The 23,406-nt window shown below is 42.5% G+C and overlaps 1 protein-coding gene across 1 annotated transcript in view; it reads right to left on the reverse strand.

The window, feature by feature from the left end:
• LOC110437543 (protein FAR-RED IMPAIRED RESPONSE 1-like) overlaps positions 4,919-23,406 on the reverse strand; it is a 34,442-nt gene continuing 15,954 nt past the window's right edge. The window contains exons 3-4 of the mRNA XM_021466014.1: positions 5,168-5,769; positions 4,919-5,076 (exon numbers count right to left, since the gene is read on the reverse strand). Of these exons, the coding sequence (XP_021321689.1) occupies positions 4,919-5,076; positions 5,168-5,769 (760 nt within the window). The remainder of the gene's footprint in view (positions 5,077-5,167; positions 5,770-23,406) is intronic.

Below are 23,406 nucleotides of genomic sequence, written 5' to 3' on the forward strand. Positions count from 1 at the left end.
TTTGCTATTGTTGCACGATAGATATGCATATCAGTTATCATTTTTTATTATATGAACAACATTTTCTTTCTTATAAAAAAATCCAGTGGAATGCAGAAGTGATGGTAGCTCAGTCTAGCGTCATGGGTGAGCTTCCCACTTGGTAATTTGGTAGAGTTTGCAGGTTATTACTATTTGCTTTTTTTTATTTGTATGCACAACAATTTAGTAAAATAAGAAGTCAATAAATGGTTCCTATAATTGACAACCAGGTAGTGCAGGTTTAAGATGCTGATCTTTGCATACTGTATATCAACTGCAACAATTTGGTTAGGATAATGTATTTTTCACCGCCAACCAAGTAGTGCAGCTTTAATATACTTGAGATTCTACTTTAAAGACACAATATTGGTTTTGAACTCATAATTGTAGCATTTTTGTTATTGAAGTCCTGTTTAAAATTGTCTACGCTTGGTTTCTAGGCAGCACTGCAGCAGCAACCTAAGGAAAACCAAACAAACTTATACAACAAGCAATGGCCAGATCAATCAAGGGACGCATGAGCTCAGGCCTGAATAGAAGTGTGCACATGATGATCCATTGCTTGAGAACTTGTGTAAAAACCTCTTTGGTGTCCATGCCGTGTTCGCGGTGCCAATAGGTGACAATGGCTATCTATATCAATCTATATGCTTAGATGTCACTGTTACCATATATTTATAGCTTATTGCCTTCAATTCACTGCAGGTGTTGTTCTAGTACTCTTTATTCCTCGCCAAAAGCCTACCATTTATGAGTAACTTTTTATAAGGACCCCATTGCTTCTAAGTAATTGAGATTTGCGATATAGTAGGATGATTTGAAACTTGCTCACTTATGCAATGAACTTGGGGATTTATTTGATAAAATTAAAATTGCAAAAAGTCTGCTCTTCAATGATAGATAATTACCTACCAAGGCCAAATATATTACTCTTGATAAAAATTCTACAAATAGCTGCTTATTTGTTTTGAGTTGTGTCAAGTCTTGTTGACCCTTGTTAAGAGATTTATCATGCTCTCAAGATCAAGATCACGTACACTCCAGATACATATATATGTCGCTTCTACACTGGGAGTGCGCAAAAACATGCCTTACATGTCCACCATACAAACACTCCATGTTTTAAAGAATGATCTCTCTAGTGCATCTTAGATAAAGACATGGGCTATGCAAAAATATATATATATAAAAAAAATGGGCAAGTGCCTGCCATAGAATTAGAGGTATAAAAATACCCACCTGAAAAAAAATATAGGACACATGAAGGTCCTAAGTATACAAAAAAAGATGAGCACATGAAGGCTCACAAGAAAATAAAAGAGTTATGATAGCCATGTCTAGAAATACTTGATGAGATCATATCAACCAAGGGAGTTGTTTATACCATATACCACACACTTGCACATCTTGATCTAAGGGTATGACACTTCTCTTCTTGGATCCGAGATTTGACTCGACAATACATACAAGGTAAGTATGCATTCTCCTTGGTCCATACCCAAAACTCCAAATACAGCTTATAGAGGTAGGACAAATCAAGAGGTACTTTTACCTTGGTAAGGAACCAGAAACATTCTCGAGTGATTTGAGAGTATCATCTGAAGAGCAAGACTATTTTTATTCAAAAAGGTAAAAACCCAAGTTTTGAGCAAAGTTGAGTAAGAAGATTTGAATCCTAACTGTTCCATTTTTCAATTACTCAAGATGTTTTGGTAGACACTCTGAATGCTCATAAGTTCAGGTGAGGCTTGGAATAGTTTGTATGCAGGTTCATTATCACGAGAAGTGGAACCATCTCAGCCCAAAAACATAAGCTTTACTCGAGGACGAGCAAAGGGCTAAGTGTGGGGGAGTTTGTTGGCGTTTCTTAAAATACACTTTTCATACCGCCAACATGCATACAAACTCTATAAAATATCACCAAACATTAGAAATAGGGCTTTTTATGCTAACCAAATTCCACAGTTTTGGTGAACACATGTGTATGCAGGACACTAGGGTTTGAGCCGCCAAAATCAAAGAATTGAAGGCACATTTAATTCAAATACAGAAGTGCATCGAAATGCAATTGGATTCAAACTCAGAAGGCCGAGGAGCATCGTCTGGGCTTTGGGCCTGGGCCAACAGAGCCAGCCAGGGGGCGGCTGCCCCCTAGGGTCGGCCGACCCCGGCATGGCCCAGCTCCCCACCGCCTTTTGCAGAGGCAGTGCATGCGAAGCCCTAGCGCGGTTCCCGGCTGCATTTTGCAGTTTACCCCCTCCCAAACTGACCTTCCACACCTATATAAGGAGGGGGAGAGGGCCTCTCATTCATCATCAATCAATCCATTCAAGCTTCAAGTCCACAAGAATAAAGAGAGATACAAGAGTAGTAGTAGAGAGGCGGAGCTTCCACTCATATCCTTAGCCTCTAGTTAGGAATAGAATAGGAGAGTGAGTTAGAGTGTAGAGTAAGAGAAGTAGCAAGCACCCGGTCCGTTCCCCTAGTTGCACTGGGCGGAAGGGCCGAAGTGCTGCCCGCTTCCCGAGCTGTACCTCTACAACCTGGAATACCATATTGGGGTAAGCAAAGGTTGTATTCTTCTTTTATTCTAAGAAGTCATTGAGTAATCGTTATCGTGTTCTTATAATCTTGCGGGTTCGTTGTCTATCTCTCGGTAGATACTCTAGTAGAGGGACTCTTGCTGGCTGGCGGGAGGACCTACGCAACGCTAGAGTAGTAGCTAATAACGTAGACGTGGTGTCTAGGTTAGAGGTTACCCTCGTTTGCCTCGTATCCCACGGTTGATGGGTCGGCAGCAGGTGGTAACAGCCCTGTTTGTCCTTAGTTTCCCCCACGTCCGGATACGGCGTAGAGCTACACGCCGGTATTACCTGGCAGACCAGGTACGCTCCGGTGCCCGAAGTAAGATTAGAAAAGCACGTTGCCTTGCACAAAACTTCTACCATTAGGAGAACCTCACTACCTAAGTCATCCCTCTCACTTTACTCTAGGGTACACTTAGTTTAAGTCTCAAAACACCTCTGTTCCCTGTGAAATCTCGATTCCCTGAATACCACCGGGTGAAGTGCTACAACGGTACTTCCGTGCGCTTGCGGATAATTGGCTGCATCGCTAAGAAATACCAACAATAACATGCTTCAACTGACTATAGTTCAGTAGCAGGCACCGAGAAAACAGAGCATGCCAGCACCAAGGCTGTTGTGGCCACTGAGTATCAACTGCAGAAGCGCAACCACATGCTTTTCCCTAGCCTTTTTTTTGTCAAAAACATCTTTTGTCCAGCAAGTGTTCAGTACCATGTAAAGAAATGTGTAACTGTTACTCCTTGTATAGTTGTATCCCATCCCGTTAGGGGGTTTCAGTGCATAAGTTGGGGCAAGGGTATTGTAGCACATGGTGGTTTCCGAGATAAGTCTCCCTGTCTAGTTTTTTGATGATCTATATCTTGTTAGTTATTTGTTTTAGGATATTTTGATGCTTAATGACTGGTTTTGGTCATTTTTGCCTAATGAATGACACTTTTTTGCCTAAGAAAATGCAATCCACTACAGCATTACCATTTTTGCTTTTTTTCATGCCATTTTTTCCTGCTGGTAGTTGTGTATTCTTTTTTCTGAATCAGTATGATTTTTTTCATTAAAAGACACAAAGGCCAAGATCCCTGTAAAACAAATACTCCTACTAAGAATTGCTGTGAGAATTCTTCCTTTTTCTTTTACTTTTAGTGATGTTTCTAAGTTTGTATGCATATTTTTTTTTGAAACAAGCACTTTTTCTGCTACTGTTTTCTCTAACATTATTTATTTATTTCTCTTTTTTTACAGTCTTTTCTACAAGATGGGATTCTGGATAATGGGGAGATTAATAGTGCTTTTCAAAGAAGCCTCCATCACCTAGACCGTTCTCAATTGGTAATTGATTGTCCACTTAATCCTCTTCTTTTTTTCGAAAATAGGCAATTTAACTATGTTCATTAGGCTATAATATTGTTTTGTTTTAGGCTATAATATTTTTTTAATTATGCATCTTGGTGTCCTACCATCATAACTTTGTTTGTGTGTTCTAAAATTTGTGGAGCAATTTATAGCAAATAACAAAATATGACATGTGCAGGGCAGAGAACAACAGGTAGTGCCTATATGTTAAATTGTCCATATCTCAATTTGATTCACCGCCATCTTTTTTATTCATCTTTTTTTCTAGAGAGTCTGCTAGCTGTTATATCACACAAGGATTTTTTATGTTTTTTTGGCAATATAGATGCTATGAAGCCTTTTTTTGGTTTTAGTAGCTATTCTCATTTTTTTGCTAGCATTTTTTGTAGGTCATGTTTCCTGTATTGCAAAATATTCGTTTCAAAAGGCTTGATAGAATTGTGGGCCACTTCTTCCTTCTAGTCTTGAACCTAAGGGAAGAAAGGTTTGAAGTTCTCGATTCTATGAGGTCTCTCGCTGACATTAACTTGAAGACATGCTGCAACAATTTGATCACTACAATTAAGGAACTTTGGCGCAAACATTACCCTAATTCAAGGAAGAATATTGACAAGTATCAACTGATTGATATTAATGTTCCATTGCAGTCAAACAAGTAGGTCAACAGTTCAACATACATATTATTTTCATATCTAAAGTTTTTCTGTCATCCTCCATACAATTATGGTTTTTTTCTTGCAGTCATGACTGCGGGTTCCACATGCTAATGCACTATGAACACTGGAATGGTATTAACATGCCAGAGTTTAAGGAAAAAGATATGCCAACTATTCGAAAGATGCTCACATACAAATGGCTCCAACATCTAGAAAACAATATTGCATGGAGATGTAAAATGAATATTTGCTAGGTATGTATTCCCACTAAGAAACTTTTTTTTTGAGCTTGTCCAGGCATCTCTATGCATTGTGATCATACGATTTGCAAATGCCGCACTTATTCTTCCTCTTTGCTTGACCATTCATCCCTTTTTTGTGTGCCTTCTCCTTCCTGCGCCCTTTAGCTTTTGATTTTGGGGCGTTCGCTACACTTGATGTATTTGGACCAGCCACTGCACCTACAATGTGAAATGCAATAAGCAACTAATCAATCTAGTACAGGCGTACAAAGATGAAGCAAAGCAGAATATAGTGTCTAGTTTTTTAAACCTGCAGTTTGCAATGAAGGTCCAGATAGAGTAGAGACACCTGTACCATTTTGTGCACCTTCTGTAGCACCACCTTCTGCACCACTAGTGTTTTGCCTATTTGCCATCGTCCTTTTCTTAATTTCTTCAAATTCAGATCGCATCTCCTTGATGTGCTTCTCCAAAATAGCATAGTTTTCATCATTTGTACAACCTTCCACTGCTATTGCTACAAACGCGGTGGTTGCGTTGGTCAATCTCAAAGTTTTCTCACTAGTCAATGGCATCCCACGGGCTACAAGTCCCACTGGTGCATTCACATTTTGGACCTGATTAGTATCACTAGCAATTGCTTGTTGCGTCCACCTTTTAAGGATGTACCTTTCTGGTATTAATTTCACACCCATTCTGACCATAACTCTCATAATGTGGCAGCAAATGATTCCATCCCTATCAAACTTGCTGCATTCACAGCAATAGCTTTCATCCTCTTCTATTGCTGTAACAAGATAGTTCCTTTTTCCATACCTGAAAACAAAGCTATTATTGGGCTCCAACCAATATTGGAACTGCCCTACAGGCTTCACATCATATTCTGCAGTTTTCTCAAACTCTTTGGAGAACCTGTAAAACATATTCTTTGTGTATACAGTGGAAGCATGCTTCTCAAGTGGATGCCTTGACCATCGTCTTCGCTCATTCTCATCGGTCCTGAAGTCTTGCCCATCCTGTGCAACCAGACACTTTTCTTGTATTTTCTGGTACTGCCTTGAAAGGATCAAGATGCCCAAGAGGGGGGTGAATTGGGCTTCTCTAAAAATTTAAGCAACCTACAAGCTCCAATTCAACCCCTTGTGCCTAGTGTGACCTAGAGAGCTACCGGATAAAAGTTTTGCAACCTAGTTCCAATCCTATTCTAGCATGGCAATTCTAAGAATGTAAAAAGACAAAGTAAATGCTAGAATGTAAAGGAGTAGTGGAAGAAAGTGCTCGGTGATGTTTTGCCGAGGTATCGGAGAGTCGCCACTCTCCACTAGTCCTCCTTAGAGCACCCGCGCAAGGGTCTTGCTCCCGTTGGTCCGCGCAATGACCAAGTGCTCTCTACGGGCTGATTCTTTGACACTCCGTCTCCGTGAATCGCCCAAAACCGCTCACAAGCTTGACACGAGCCACCCACAAGAACTCTGGGCGGTCTTCGTGCCTCCAATCACCACCGAACCGTCTAGGTGATGGCGATCACCAAGAGTAACAAGCAAAGAACTCTCACTTGACCCAAACAAGGCTCTAGAGAGTGGTGGATGCACACTTGACTCTTGGAATTCAATAGAGAAGGATTCTCTCAAGAAATCACTCAAATCTCAATCCTCTCTAGGCTCTTGCTACTCTCTTGCTCCACAACAAGTTTCTCAGATGTTCAAATGGGCAAGAGACCTCTCATGGATGAGGTGGAGGGGTATAAATACACCCCACGAAGTCCAAAGGTCAACCAACCGTTTTCCACTGAAAACGGGGTCACCGAACGCTCTTTATGTTGCACCGGACGCTCTGCACCGAGCGTCCGGTGCTCTATAACGGCTAACTGTACCTGCGTCTGATAGGTCACCGGATGCTAACTCTCAGCGTCCGGTGGCACCGTCCGGTGCTCTGGGGAGTATTACATACTCCCTGAGTACGAGACCGGACGCTACCCGGTGCTGTTGACACCGTTTTTGGACACGTACCTAGGATCGGTAGAATTTCGGAGCATTAATGATTTCATACTCCGAAATTGGGGGGCATGTGTTGACACCGTTTTTGGACACGTACCTAGGATCGGTAGAGTGTAGGTCGGCAAGATAGGGCAACAGTAGCTGGTCTACAGGAGAGTTGCCGGTGAGGGTGCTTGTCGATGAAGGGACAGCTGAATGTGACTAAGTCCATGGGTGGTGATGTGTTTATGCCGATGGTCAGCATTAACCTGTGCCGATGGCTATGATGGGGGTCTGCCGATGACTCGGGAGAAGAACCTGAAGGTTGCCGATTGGCCTGCGGTGGTGTCCTAGTTTATCATGGGAGGATAGTTTTATGTTTTCCTTAGTTATTTAAATCGTTTTGTATACGGATTCTGTTTAATTTAGAATTCGAGTTCTAGTCGTGTCTGATTGTAGCTCTTTGAGCAGGGTATAAATGTAGACCCCAAGGCCTTGTAATCAATCTATCTATCAATCAATCAAACACAAGTTTTTACTCATATTCCATTATCTACTTTTTCGACGACTTCGTCATATTTTTCTTTTCACTACGAGTTCTTAGGAGTTTGTCGACTTAAGCTCGGCGTATTCTCGAGTTCTGCGTGAATACCTCTTGGTCGTGGCATCCGAGCGCATCGCTGTTGTCGGGACCAAAGTATTCGAGTTATCACCTTTGCCGATAGTAAGGTCAAATCGGCTGGCACGCCTTAACGTTTAAATCGGGTATTAGCCCTTTGTGTTTGCAGATCCAGCTTTTGCATCAACACATCTTTTGGCACGCCCGGTGGGACCTGATTCAAGATCAAGATCAACATGTCGACTACCGAGTTCGACTTGGAGAACGTCATCCCCGTGACAGAAGCTAGCCTCAAAGATGAGCAGAAGCAAGCTATTGCGAAGGCTATGGAGGATTACAAGCAACAATGTCTCAAGGCCTTCAGCATAAACAGGAGTGGCGGGGTGATCCAGAAGGAAGCACTACCGATGCCTCGGCAGGTTACTTTTGACGCCAATCCTGGTAAACTTCAAGACATGGTTGATAATGCTATTAACCGTGCCTTGATCAATCAAGCTGGTGTGCTGTCCAATACGGTTTTCAATGTCGTGGCTAGAACTTTCAAAGAAGGACAATTGCCACCAAATTATGTGGGCCCTTCTCATCATCAGCCAGGATCACCGGAGGTCACAGCTCCATCGGCTGCTACAGCCGCTGCGGGTGTTGACGGTCCTTAATGCTCACATTTAACTGTCAACCAATCATGGAAAAGGATCTAAATGGAACCAACACCTAGACTTAGGGTTTTATCTGATAGAATTCCACGAGTTTTGGTGTTTGTCTATTTCTGCAGGGGGTTATCAGGAAATATAAAAGAAAGGCCCACACGTCGGGTTTACATAGAGATATAAACGTGCCGCGCAATTTTCTATCATCTAGAAGACTCCAGAAGCCATGGGACCGAAGTGGAGGCCGAGAGGACACAGGGACAGGGCGCCCGCCCTCCTTTCCTGGGCGCCCGCCCTCAGCCAGAGTCCAATCAGGACTCTCTTTCAGGATATTGCTCCACCGACCTAAAGGATCAACAATAACCGTTCAATCAATGTCAGTTTGATCCGACGGCCCAGATTCACTTGAAGGGACTATAAAACCAGACCTCCTGGCCCCTGGAGATCATACCTCTTCTACAGAATCAAAGCTAGGGTTTCAATTCTTCATCCAAGTAGAGAGGATCCCTCTAGTTCTTCTAGTTCTACCTCTAGTTCATCTAGATCTAGTTCTAGTTCATCTAGTTCTAGTTCTAGTTAGTTCTAGTTGTAATCTAGAAAATAGGGAGAGAGAAGAGGAGAGCGGAGAAGGAGGAGCCAGATCTGTCGGATCTTCCTCAACATTATACTTTTGCAGCAACTGGTTCGTTCTTCATCGTTCTCTAGGTTCTTCAATTCATAATTCCTGAGTTCTCTAATTACTTTTATTTACATTCAAGTTATTTATTGGATTCCCGCTTGCATCAAGTGCTCTAATCTTTGAAACATTAGAGTAGTAATTAATAGATTAGACGTGGTGTTTAGTCTTGCAATTACCTGGAATTGCACCCAATCCTGCGGATTGTTGTGGTAGCCTTAGGGTAGTGACAGCCCTAACGGTCGACGTATTCCACCTCGTTCGGATCGGTGTTTGTAGGACCGTAGTCGGAGCTTCCTAGCCCCCTTCTCATCTCTTTCTGTGGTTAGTGTTCTGATGTCCCGAAATAGATAACCTTGAAGTAATTCTTGATTCTTAGATCAACTAGAGAACTCTCAGGAAACTTCCTCTCTTCCCACCAAAAATAATTATATAGTTATCCTTGGGCGATCTTGGATCCTAATTAGTACACTCACGTTCTCTGTGGAAAATCGATACTCTGGAATACTCCCGGGTGAAGGCTACATCGGTATCCGTGCGCTTGCGGATTTTTCTGTTTGCGTTTAAAATACCCAACAAGCTTTCTGGCGCCGTTGCCGGGGAACGGTAGCTGTGCTAGTTTCGAACCATGTCGTCCGTGTATCCTTTTTCTTTTCTTTTTTTACCACACTCACCTTATCATTTTCACCATACCACATGGATTTCACTGTAAGCATTAATGAGCATGGAATTTATTTCATAGCCACTTCATTTACTCCATGCTCATATGCAACATCTTCACAATCCATTGGTCTCTCCAACATCACCACATTCGAGATCTCCAACCGCCTCTTCCTTTCTATTCATAAAAACTTTAAAAGGGCGGTTGTCGATGCATATGTCTATAATAAATTTTGCAGATCTCGTTGAGTTGATCTTGATATAGGTCACCGTTGGAGGGGAAACCACTTCACCGACATAAATTGAGGGTTTCCCAAGGACAAGCTTAGTGTCCTAAAACAAGCACTGATCAGATTGTAACATGAGCTTTTAATTATTTGCAATATTACCTTGTGTGTTGAGCATATAAGGATAATTGTAAAAATATTCCTTCGGGTATTCTTGTCACTAACCTTTCTAGGATTGGAGCAAGAAGATTGGATGAATGACAAGCACAAGGTATGTCCAACCAATCATCATACAACATTGAATTAAATTCATCCAAACTTGAATTTTGCAAAATTCAAGCTTGGGGGAGTACTTTATATAAAAACATCATTTGCCATGTTGCTATGTTGGTTGTCCCTACCTTTGAGACATGCTCAATTTGTTAAATAGTAATCACACTACTTCATCTCCACTAGAGTAGATCTCTATAAAAGCCATCATGCTACCTTTGTTTATCCTAGTAAGTGTTAGTTTGGAAGTACTGTATATACTTCTATTGGTTTTTAAATTAAGCATGGTGCTTAGGTTAAACAGCCTTCCTTAATCTAATTAGACATGGAGTCTAGTTTGGTTATTGAACTAAAAGCTGCTTGTGTAGACATTGGTATATTTTGTTGGACTAACCCCTGCAGGAAAACTTTCAATATCGACCTGGGAAGTCCTGAGATAAACTCACATTGGAGGCAAAGAGAGACACACATGAAGTTTAACAATTTACACAAGGAAGGCATAGCTCACAAGAGATGATCCATGGAGGTGCCACAAACACGTTGCACAACCGCTAAGAGAGGAAAGCTTCCACAAGGTGATACTGTACCATCATTCTTCAAGTAAGGTAACATCTTAAGGTACTTGACTATCACTTCTATAAGCTTCTCCTTATTTCTGGCGTTCACATGAATAAAAGAGACAAACATGTATGATTTACAACTCTAGATTAACCAATCCAATCGATTCAATATGTTTAGTCCTTCCACCTTTGTGATCCTACACTCCTAATCATATAAGCTAAAATGTTGCACATCTCTAGAAGATATAAACAAAACACATAAGTATAAATAGATTATCTTTCTATTAGGTTGAGCGATCTGATCTGACAAATGTTTTAAATGCTACACTCATGATCTTATTATCCATCAACTTTGTCTTGCTCACTATGCTTAAGGTTAGAGAGAACAAATACACTTTTGGTTCTGTTGGTGTTTTCCACCAACCGGGCCCATGCACTTGATCTCTGCCTTGTCTCTATGAGCAGGTACACTTCGAGCAAAATATGAAGGACTTTTACAACTCCCAGACTCCACCAAGTGAAGAACCTAGATCTACGAGCACAAACACACTGGAGAGACTGGACACTCAGGCAATCACTGCCCTGAGATGCTTGAGGACATAACTACTGGAGTAACCCGTGGAAGTAATTACTGACCTTCTGCCGGTCAAGAGAGGCGATCCAAGACGCACCGTCATCTCGATCTCCATCGGCATGGTGGACTTCCTAGAAGCACTCTGCGACTTTGGCTCCAGCGTCAACATTATACCTAGGGGAAGCCATTCCTGAACACCTCGGGAGCTGTCATCTACGCTAGTGCTGCCAAGATCAGTTTCTACATCAAGGGGAAGAAGGAGACGTTTTCCTTCAAGAAACAAGACTACACAAATCCCAGAGCAATCCCAACATGAACCAAGGAAGAGGACCAACAGGAGGAACAAGAACAAGCAAATGTGTACTGAGTCAGCTAAGATGGTCACTGCAGCTCAAGGAGGTCAAGATCGTCAACTCAAGTCACCTTTCTTGATCAAGAAGGACGACCCTGGTGTCCCAAGCATCGAGTGCACAATCAACGGATATTCTTTTCAGAAGACACTCTACGACACCAGATCTAACGTCAACATAATGGCCGCAGTCATTTATCAGCTCCTGCATGGAACCATGTCCCTACAACAAACATACATTCAGCTCCAGATGGCAGATCAGACATTCTGAAAGATTGAAGGTTATTGACATAGGAGAAGACGAGTACGATCCAGCCATCATCCTTGGAAGACCGTTCCTCAGCACCGTTAAAGCAATCATCTACATTGGAACCGGAGAAGTCCATATGCACTTCCCCTCTGAGAAGGTCAGGACAAGAAGAAGACGACACAACCGCAACCAGAGGAGGCGAATCATCAAGGACGGATGGGCAGACTACGAAGGAGAATTGATAAGGTCTGAAGACATACAGCTTGAACAGAACTGTCCTGAGGAGACCGTAGCACCGAGTCAGGTGTGTAGAGAGAAGATAGTTATACACGAAGAGGAGGCAACGCCGGAACCACCGACTACGCCATCCAGCGAATCCCAGGACAACTGAGAAAACGGAGAGTCCCGTTCGGAGGACTTAAAAACACCGAACGCCTTGCCAAGAGGTAAACTTGGTAGTTATCCTTTCCCTTTCAATTATTTTAAACAGTTTGCTTAGTTAATCATATTCATGCTATCCTAAAAAGAAAATAAAAATGTTAAAAATAGTAAGCCCCATGTGAGTATGCTCATGGCATAAAACCCATAAGTACATTCACTGTGGTGGTGTAAAAATGAAATAAATATATTCCTGTCCTATAAAAATAAAATTATAAAAACAAAATTATGATCCTACTAAAGAGAGTAACATTTATTGAGGAAGCTCAACATGATAAAGGCTAGATACTTATGCTAACACTTAACTAGTTCCACAAAGCTTTGTTGTCTATTTGAGCTCCACAGAATTCAAGGATCAAAGAAGACTAGCAGACGAAGGACATCCTAATCGCTGTCAGGGTGCTGCCGACATTCAAATACACCTCCACCACCTGCTAGCTACATCAGAAGAAATTGCGTCAAAATCCAGCTTGGGGGAGAGCACCCCCATTTATCCAGCTAAGTGTTTATACTCACGTTTATACTTTACTCAAATAATAAAAAGATGCATAATCATAAAACCCAAATAAATATTTTGTGCTTATATATATATCTTTGCTTAGTTTGCTAAATAAATAAATAAATAAATAAAGTTTGCTATGAACCCTCGTGATAAGCTCTCATATGGAAATGATAAATAGTTGCTCTGCCATGACTAGTTCTCAAAATTGAAATCTCTCTCTCAAGTTTAGGCCTGTCTGTTATTAATTAAGATTTGCTCTAAACCTGAACTTGTGGGAAGAGTACTTGATCTAAAGTCTAAGTCGTTAACGGATACGATATGGGAAGGTTGAGCTGCTGTTTATCTGTTCCTAGAGATGCTAGAATTCTGGAGAATTTTATCTTTGAAAATATTTCAAAAAGTTTCATGATGAGTTCCTGTATGATGAAAGTTTAAATTCCTACCACAGCCATATATACATGCTTGCTAGACTTTGAGCCACACATTTACTTTTTACTGCTTATGAGCATTGAGTGTGGTCAAGCTGTGTAGACCGTTAGGAGCTTGTCATGTGGTTAAGTCAAGATTCACTTGCATGTTCACTCACACATGCTGCTTCTACTCCGGAAGTACGCATCCACATATATCCACCCATTTCCATCTCTAGAATCACCTAAAAATATTCTACTCCTAATCCGGGAGAGAATAGCCAAAAACATTTCTGTTTTTCCCTGTGAAATAAATGCTCAAGTTATCTTGGTTACTACCACTTGCTATATTATCTCATGAGATGATAGCTCTAAAAAAAAGAAAAAAAAAAGTATACGAGGAAATAAAAAGGGGCAAGTGCCCGGAACCTCGAAAGAAAAGAAAAAGTAAGACGAGAGGTAAAAATGGACAAGTGTCCGACAGTAGAATTAGGGGTACAAGATACCCACCTGAGAGAAAAGAAAAAGAAAATATAGAGCATCTCATTCTCCTCAGAAAGTTTCAAAAGAGCAAGGAAGGTATGTATCCCCTCAAAAGAGCAAAAGTAGAATTAGACTTTCACCATTGTTATCACCATCATCACCATACACCATTCATTCGCCACACATGCACATCTTGATTTGACTTATTGACTTGTTCTTCTGGATCCATGGTTTGACTATGCAATAAATGTCTTGTAAGTATGTATTAGCTGTCTCCCACCTATGAGCCCCAGATATCAAAAACCTTATTATAGTAGGGTGAGAGAGAAGGCAATGCTACTATGCCTCATACCAAAAATACTACATACTTTGAGAGAAGACATATACCATTACTGCCTTGGTAAGGATCCAGAAATACCACAAAAGAGAGACTAGAGAGAGTCATACAAGGAATCTCTGAGTTTTATTTGAAAATCTGCAAAAAAAAAACTCCAGAGCTATAGTTAATCGAAGAACAAGAGACATGGCGCTTGATTAGATCGTTCTATCTTTTAACTGCTCAAGACACTAGTGACGGTTACAAGCCCCATGGTGGAAGGTAATATGAGTAAATTTAAATCTTAACAGTTTACCCCAATCCAAAGATGAAATCTTGTTTGAACGCATATGTATCTTTAAGGTATGAATCCACTGCAGAAACTCTTGAGTCCATCTTTGCTCAGGGACGAGCAAAGGTTAAGCTTGTGCGAGCTTGTTGACGGTCCTTAATGCTTACATTTAACCGTCAACCAATCATGGAAAAGGATCTAAATGGAACCAACACCTAGACTTAGGGTTTTATCTGACAGAATTCCACGAGTTTTGGTGTTTGTCTATTTCTGCAGGGGGTTATCAGGAAATATAAAAGAAAGGCCCACACGTCGGGTTTACATAGAGATATAAACGTGCCGCGCAATTTTCTATCATCTAGAAGACTCCAGAAGCCATGGGACCGAAGTGGAGGCCGAGAGGACACAGGGACAGGGTGCCCGCCCTCCTTTCCTGGGCGCCCGCCCTCAGCCAGAGTCCAATCAGGACTCTCTTTCAGGATATTGCTCCACCGACCTAAAGGATCAACAATAACCGTTCAATCAATGTCAGTTTGATCCGACGGCCCAGATTCACTTGAAGGGACTATAAAACCAGACCTCCTGGCCCCTGGAGATCATACCTCTTCTACAGAATCAAAGCTAGGGTTTCAATTCTTCATCCAAGTAGAGAGGATCCCTCTAGTTCTTCTAGTTCTACCTCTAGTTCATCTAGATCTAGTTCTAGTTCATCTAGTTCTAGTTCTAGTTAGTTCTAGTTGTAATCTAGAAAATAGGGAGAGAGAAGAGGAGAGCGGAGAAGGAGGAGCCAGATCTGTCGGATCTTCCTCAACATTATACTTTTGCAGCAACTGGTTCGTTCTTCATCGTTCTCTAGGTTCTTCAATTCATAATTCCTGAGTTCTCTAATTACTTTTATTTACATTCAAGTTATTTATTGGATTCCCGCTTGCATCAAGTGCTCTAATCTTTGAAACATTAGAGTAGTAATTAATAGATTAGACGTGGTGTTTAGTCTTGCAATTACCTGGAATTGCACCCAATCCTGCGGATTGTTGTGGTAGCCTTAGGGTAGTGACAGCCCTAACGGTCGACGTATTCCACCTCGTTCGGATCGGTGTTTGTAGGACCGTAGTCGGAGCTTCCTAGCCCCCTTCTCATCTCTTTCTGTGGTTAGTGTTCTGATGTCCCGAAATAGATAACCTTGAAGTAATTCTTGATTCTTAGATCAACTAGAGAACTCTCAGGAAACTTCCTCTCTTCCCACCAAAAATAATTATATAGTTATCCTTGGGCGATCTTGGATCTTAATTAGTACACTCACGTTCTCTGTGGAAAATCGATACTCTGGAATACTCCCGGGTGAAGGCTACATCGGTATCCGTGCGCTTGCGGATTTTTCTGTTTGCGTTTAAAATACCCAACAGCGGGCACAGAAACTACTGCACCTCCAGGCACGTTAGGAGTCACTAACGCACAATCTACACCGATGATGACCAATCCATCGACTTCAGATGGGCAGATTAAGCTTTCTACAGATCTATTGGCATTGGCAATGTCGGGACCGGTCCCTCCTCCTAACTGGTGGGGTTTTGGTATGCCTCCAGAGTTCACGTTGGAGACACCTGGTATGTCTCAGACGGCTGATGTGAGAGGCAAGGCTCCTATGGTATCGGCACCTCCCAATATGCCGATGAATCAGAGTCCCCAGTATACTACAACCACTACTGCAAGGCCTTGCACTGGGAATTCTCAAGCTCCAACGTTCCAGATGCCTAATGCATCGGCAGATTCAATGCTGACGCAACAGAGGTTTATGACTCAACCAGGGTATGTTAATTCAATGATGATGCCCAATTATCAGTCATCGGCAGGTCCTATGCCGATGAACGCTAATAGTGGATGGCCTGAGCAGCAAGTTTTTCCACAAATGCCCCAACCGAATCATCAGGCTACAGGATTTCAACAAGGCCAGATCTACCTCGGATTCCAGAATCAGGGGTTACCCAACCAGCCAATGAATCTTGGGCAGCAGATTGGCGGACAGCAGTTTGGTGGTCAGCAGGTTGGTGGTCTGATGATTAACCTAATGTTCCATGCAGATCGCGCACCACATAGACACGTGGAAGCATATCAGCAGATCCCAAATCCGCAACCACCTCATCGGCAAGATGTCGATGCTTATTGGGCCGATAAGATTGTTGAAGTAATGAGAGACCAATTTGGGATAAAACCCAAAGTCAATACTTACTCTTATCGGACACCATATCCTCCTGCATATGATTTAATCCCACTTCCAAATCGGTACAAAGTGCCGGATTTTACTAAGTTTTCTAGGCAGGATGATACATCGACCATGGAGCACGTCAACAGGTTCATCATTCAGTGTGGAGAAGCTGCTAACAGGGACGAGTTAAGGGTTCGCTTGTTCTCGTCATCATTATCTGGATCGGCTTTCACTTGGTTTATATCATTACCTCCTAACTCAGTGATTACTTGAGCCGATCTAGAGAAGCAATTCCACAAATACTTCTTTTCTGGAGTCCATGAGAAGAAGATCACCGATTTGGTCAAATTGAAGCAGCGTAATAATGAATCAGTTGAAAGTTTCGTGCAGAGAATACGGGAGGTCAAGAATAAATGCTATAGTCTGGTTTTGGATGATCGGTAGCTAGCCGATTTGGCTTTCCAGAGTTTGTTGCCACATATCAGAGACAAGTATGCATCTCAAGAGTTTGAAAGCTTAAGTCATTTGGTGCAGAGAATTTCTGATCAAGATATCAAGCCTTTTGAGCCCAAGAGAGCATGGAACAAAAAGGTATCATTTGTGGACCAGGCAGCAAGCTCAGACTCTGATGAGGAGCCAGTTATCGGCTTGGCAGAATGGGTAAAGAATAAGAAGCCGATGTCTTGCCTCTTTGGGCATAAAGAGCCAGAGAAGTTCGCATTTGACATCACTAAAGCCGATAGGATATTTGACTTTCTACTTCAGGAGGGGCAAATCAAGTTGTCACCCAATCATGTGATTCCATCGGCTGAAGAATTAAAGAAGATGAAGTACTCTAAATGGCACAATGCAACTTCTCACAGCACCAATGAGTGCAAAGTTTTTAGACAGCAGCTGCAATCGGCTATAGAATCTGGGAGGATTAAATTTGACAGCTCCAAAACCCAGAAGCCGATGAAGATTGATCAACATCCTTTCCCAACGAACATGCTGGATGCTAAAGGAAAGGCCAAGGTCTTGACATCAGAAGCAGCTGAAAGAAGTGCATCGGTGGATCCTCAGCATCATATCACTACTGCCGATGCAAAGGGAAAAGGCTTAATCCTGGAGGGAACTAACTCGGGAAGGCCTCCCCAATCTGGTATTGTCATAACTCACAGAAGACCTCGAGAGAATTGGCAGCAACGTGAGGATCAGTATCGGCGCCAGCAAGAAGATTATCATCGGGAAGAAGAAAGACGCCAACAAGAGTGGAATCGGCACCGGGATCACTGGAATTGCCCGTTCTTCATTCATTGTTGGGAGGAAAATATCAAGCTTCCTACTGTCAGAGACTGCCCAGAATGTAATGGTTATGATCGGTATGACAGATCAAATCGGCAGTATCAGAAGAATAACCGCTGGTTTGATGGGTCGATTAGGGGGAGAGCATCGGTTCATGATCGGCTGGGGGGCAGGCTCAGCGTGCATGATAGGCTTGGTGACCGTGTTGAATACTTTCCCAGGAATCAAGAAGAACTTGAGGAGATGGCTAATGCACGAGTTCCCGATGAGTTCATATTTTGCAGGGACGTCAATACTTATCGGATGGAGTCAAGGGAGAATCTTCGCCCATCGGTAAAGCAGCAACAACTTCCCCCATGGTGTCCAGAGGGGTTGACTAGGACACAGAAAAGGAGGTTGCAGCGCGAAAGACGAGAAGAGTTGAACAAGGGCGAGAACTCTGGCCAATCTGGGGATCAGCAACAATCAGATCCTAAAGGAAAAGGTCCATCGGCAGATGTTAACATGGTATTTATGTTGCCGATGGAATTCCTTGCACCATCCAGTGATGATGAGTTGGAGTTTTCCGACCAAATAGCTCAGTTGGCTCTGGATCCGATGACAGCCATCTTCGAAAAACCTGCTGATGATGAAAGGCAACATCTTAAGGCTCTGTTTGTCAAAGGAAGAGTGGATGGTCAGCCGGTGACCAAGATTTTAATTGATGGTGGGGCTGCTATCAATATCATGCCATATGCAGTATATCCGAAGCTTGGAAAAGGAGATCAAGATTTAACCAAGACCGATATGATGCTCAAAGACTTTGAAGGGAATGTGTCTCCGGTTAAGGGAGCCATATGCGTTGAATTGACCATCGGCAGCAAAACCTTGCCGACAACCTTCTTCGTGATCAGTGGAAAAGGTGCTTATAACTTGCTGTTGGGAAGAGATTGGATTCATGTCAATTGTTGCATCTCGTCTACAATGCACCAGTGCTTGGTCCAGTGGGTAGGTGACAAGATCGAAATTGTCCCGAGAGATTCTTCCTATGTTATTGCATCGGCAGAGGCAGACACCTACGAAAGAACTAGGTGTATTTCAGGAGAAGTTTGGGAAAAGGATTTTCTCAAAGTTGCCGATTATGAAATTCCACCGATCCAAGCAGTCGGTTCTGATGAAGGTTTTTAATGGATAGGTTCGCCGATGATGGAAAGTTAGGCCAGGGATTCACATCGGCCGATGATTTAGTAGAAGTAGATATAGGTAGTGGTGATAAGCCTAGACCTACTTTTATTAGTGCTAAGTTAAATTCTGAGTGTAAGCAACAGTTAACTGATTTGTTAAAGGAATATAAAGATTGCTTTGCATACTGAAATGCCTGGTTTGGACCGATCAATTGTCAAACATTGGTTGCCTATCAAGTCTGGATTTCGGCCACATCAACAGCCAGCTCGCCGATGTAATCCTAATATTCTTCCTGACATCAAGGCTGAAATAACTAAACTTATCGAGGCTAAATTTATTCGGCAGTGTCGGTATGCCGAGTGGATTTCCAGTGTTGTTCCAGTCTACAAGAAAATGGGAAACTTTGGGTTTGCATTGATTTCAGGAATCTCAATAAAGCTACGCCGATGGATGGATACCCAATGCCAGTTGCCGATCTACTAGTTGATGCCGCGGCTGGGCATCGGATTATCAGCTTTATGGATGGCAATGCAGGATACAATCAAATATTCATGGCTGAAGAGGATATTCCAAAGACTGTATTTAGATGTCCTGGTCATGTTGGGTTGTTTGAATGGATAGTCATGACCTTTGGCTTGAAAAATGCTGGCGCTACTTATCAGAGGGCTATGAATTTTATATTTCATGAGTTCATCGGCAAGCTGGTGGAAATTTATATTGATGATGTGGTGGTTAAGTCTGGAGACTTCACAAAGCATCTTGCCGATTTGCGAAAAGTGTTAGAATGCACGAGGAAGCATGGTTCAAAGATGAATCCCAATAAGTGTGCATTTGGTGTATCGGCAGGACAGTTCCTTGGTTTCATGGTGCATCAAAGGGGGATTGAAATCAGTCGGAGATCCATTGATGCTATCAACAAAATAGTTGCTCCTACCAACAAGACTGAGCTCCAGTCCTTGATCGGCAAGGTGAATTTTATCAGGAGGTTTATATCTAATTTGTCTGGTAAAATTCATGCTTTCAGTCCTTTGCTTAAGTTGAAAGCCGATCAAGAATTTGTTTGGGGGAAAGAACAACAGTTAGCTTTAGATGAAATCAAGAATTATTTGGTAAATCCTCCAGTTCTGATTCCACCTCAACAAGGAAAGCCCTTCAGATTATATTTGTCTGCCGATGGGATGCTTATCGGTTCGGCTTTAATTCAAGAGTTTGAAGGGAAGGAACGTGTGATTTACTATTTAAGCAGAAGGTTGATTGATGTTGAGACCAGGTATTCGGCTATTGAGAAACTGTGCTTATGCTTGTACTTCTCTTGTATTAAGTTAAGGCATTATTTGCTATCGGCCGAATGCACTGTTATTTGCAAAGATGATGTGGTCCGATACATGCTATCTATGCCGATCATGAGTGGCAGGATCGGTAAGTGGATTTTGGCATTGTCAGAATTCGATCTGCGCTACGAATCGGCTAAAGCGGTTAAAGGACAGATTATGGCTGATTTTGTGACTCAGCATTGTGGTGTAGTAGAGACTTTGGAGATTGTACCTTGGACGCTCTTCTTTGATGGATCCATGTGTGACCAGGGGGCAGGAATCGGCATAGTGTTAATTTCCCCTCGGGGAAGGAAGTATGAGTTTTCCTTACCGATTGTTGCCACGTCAACAAATAATCAAGCTGAGTATCAAGCTTTGATAAAGGGGTTGGAATTACTAAGGGAAGTTCATGCTGATGCTGTTGAAATCTTCGGGGATTCTATGCTGGTTATAAATCAGTTGGCTGGAAGCTATGAATGCCGAAGCGAGGTCCTGATAACTTATCATGAAAGGAGTATGCAACTGTTAAAGGAATTCAAGGACTTCCGATTAGAGCATGTTCCTCGATTGCATAATGAAGAGGCCAATCGGTTGGCTCAGCATGCCTCGGGATATCAGCCCATGATTAATGCAATATCGGCAATCGGTGCCGATGATTGGATAAAAGAGATCATTGATTATTTAAAGGATCCATCCAAGAAAGTTGAGAGACGTGTTCGGTTTCAAGCCACCAAGTATGTGCTCCTCGAGGATGAATTATATTTTCGAACTATTGATGGGATTCTTCTCAAGTGTTTAGGTGACGATGAGGCTAGAAGTTTGATGGGAGAGATTCATGAGGAAGTGTGTGGAGCACATCAGTCGACATTTAAGATGAAGTGGATGATCAGAAGAAATGGATATTATTGGCCGACTATACTTGAGGATTGCTTTAAGTATTTCAAAGGGTGTCAAGGGTGTTAGAAGTTTGGCAATATTCAAAGGGCACCTACATCGGCCATGAATCCTATCATCAAGCCTTGGCCGTTCCGAGGATGGGCTATTGATTTGATCGGCCAGATTTATCCGCCATCCAGCAAAGGACATAAGTTTATTTTGGTTGCCACCGATTATTTCACTAAGTGGGTTGAAGCTATTCCTTTAAAGAAAGTTACATCGGCCAATATGATTGATTTTGTGAAAGAGCATATTATTTACCGATTTGGAATTCCTCAAACAATTACTCAGGCCGAGGCGTCTAACAAAGGGATTATCAAGCTTATTAAACGGAAGATTCAAGAAAACCCTAGGAGGTGGCACACATTGTTAAATGAGGCTTTATGGTCATACTGGATGGCTTGTCATGGATCGACTAAGGTTTCACCTTATCAGTTGGTATATGGGCATGATGCAGTGTTACCTTGGGAAATTAAGACTGGGTCTAGGCGACTATCTTTTCAAGATCAACTGGCTGCCGATGATTATGCTACTTTGATGACAGACGAGTTGGATGATCTAGCAGGACATCGGCTAAGGGCTTTGATGAGTATAGAAGAGAATAAGAAGAGAGTTGCCAGATGGTATGATAAGAAGGTAAAAGCTAAGGAGATTGCCGATGGAGACTTAGTATGGAAACTAATCTTACCGATCGGGACTAAAAGTTCAAAATTTGGGAAGTGGTCTCCCAATTGGGAGGGTCCCTATCGGATAAGTCGATCGGCTCCTGGTAACGCTTATATTTTAGAGACTCTTGAAGGAGTAGAATTTCCTAGAGCATTAAATAGAAAATATCTAAAGAAGTACTACCCAAGCATATGGGTCGATGCATAAGAGTTTAAGTGCCGATAACATTCCTATCGGCTGGATTAAACTGTATCTGGAGCTGGACTTAATGTTTAAAAGTGTCGATAACAGTCCTATCGGCTAGACCAAAACATTAGGAGTGTTCAAAAGGAGAGAGCAGGGTGTGTCGCTGATGAAGAGTTCATATGTTCAGCAGCGCCTGGATTGTCGATATGGCGCGCAGACGGGTCTGGTTGGCTTCTTCTATCTCCTTCACGTCATCATTGGCAGAGCCCTCCACCGGCTTCAGCTTCTTCTTTATCTGCAGCGCTTTGCGGCCATGGACATTTCGCTCTTGTTCAAGGAGTTTGATCGTCTCAGGCAGCTGGTTCTCCTCTTGTTGAGCTTGGGACAAGGCTTCTTCTACTTGCTTGAGTTCTGCCAGCAGGGCTTCTCTTTTTGCCGAGAGATCAGAGATCTTGTGCTTTAGTGCATCTCCTGAGGACTTTAAGATGCCGATGCTCTTGTGCTTCTCATCGGCAAGGAGCTTCACTTTCATCATCTCCTCAGAAAGCTTAGCCTAGGCAGCTCTGTCGGCGAGATGCTGAGTAGCCTTTTGATATTGCAGCTGACGGCTCTCAAGATGTGCAGCTTGAAAAAGGGTTTCTTCAGCATCGGCAGGGATTTGGCCTCTGAGGGTCTTGAACAAAGCCTTGGCTGGATCGGAGTCATCAACTAGTTCGGCCGTGTCTTGATGGAGGGCCGATAACTCTTCTAATTTCGCCCTGATTTCTGCCGATGTGATTCCAACTGCTCGAGAATAACTTGCCTCCTCACCTTCATCTTCAGAGATGTCGATGGCAAAGGAGAACAAACTGTCAGGAGAGTCCTGTTCCTGAAAAGAAATGAAATAAGTCATTCCACGGTCAAGTATTGACGAATAATATAGATAGAGAGTGGGTGACTTACTTGTTTCAGGGCAATCTCTCGCCTCTGACTAGAAGATGCCGATGGAACCACGGGCTGATCGGCTGGAGTTGCCGATGGGACTATGTCAGCTAAAAGAATAATAGAAATAATTGTAAGATAGAGAAAGTAGGTTCATCGACAATGATTTCATACAAGGTGTGTTACCTTGAGGGGGAGCAGTACTTGTTTGGATGGAAGAAACTACCGATGCTATAATTGAACTTGCTGGATCGGCAGTTTGCTCATGCACGTCAGCCGATGTGTCTTCCGGCTGAGGTACTTCTAGCTGGGCTCTTCTGGTTGGAGTTCTTCCACTTGGGGTGCTTCTTGCAGCTGAGGAGGAGATGGTGCTTGTTGCATTTGGACTTCTGGAGAGGAAGGAGAAGATTCCACTGGGATTGGAGACACTGGGGGAAGAGAAGGTGTTGCTGTCCTCTGGCGCTTTGCTTGTGATCTCGTGCTCTTGGAGCCTTTCCTTTTTGCCTGACTGGACTGGGGGGCATCGGCAGTCGTACTTCTGGTCTTTGCCGATGTACTGGTATGCTGGTACAGCAATGAAAATTTGTGAGTACAAATGCAACAGATGCAAGAATTGAATCGGTATGG

This window comes from Sorghum bicolor, chromosome 8 (genome assembly GCF_000003195.3).
Source record: "Sorghum bicolor cultivar BTx623 chromosome 8, Sorghum_bicolor_NCBIv3, whole genome shotgun sequence".
NCBI classification, from domain to species: domain Eukaryota; kingdom Viridiplantae; phylum Streptophyta; class Magnoliopsida; order Poales; family Poaceae; genus Sorghum; species Sorghum bicolor.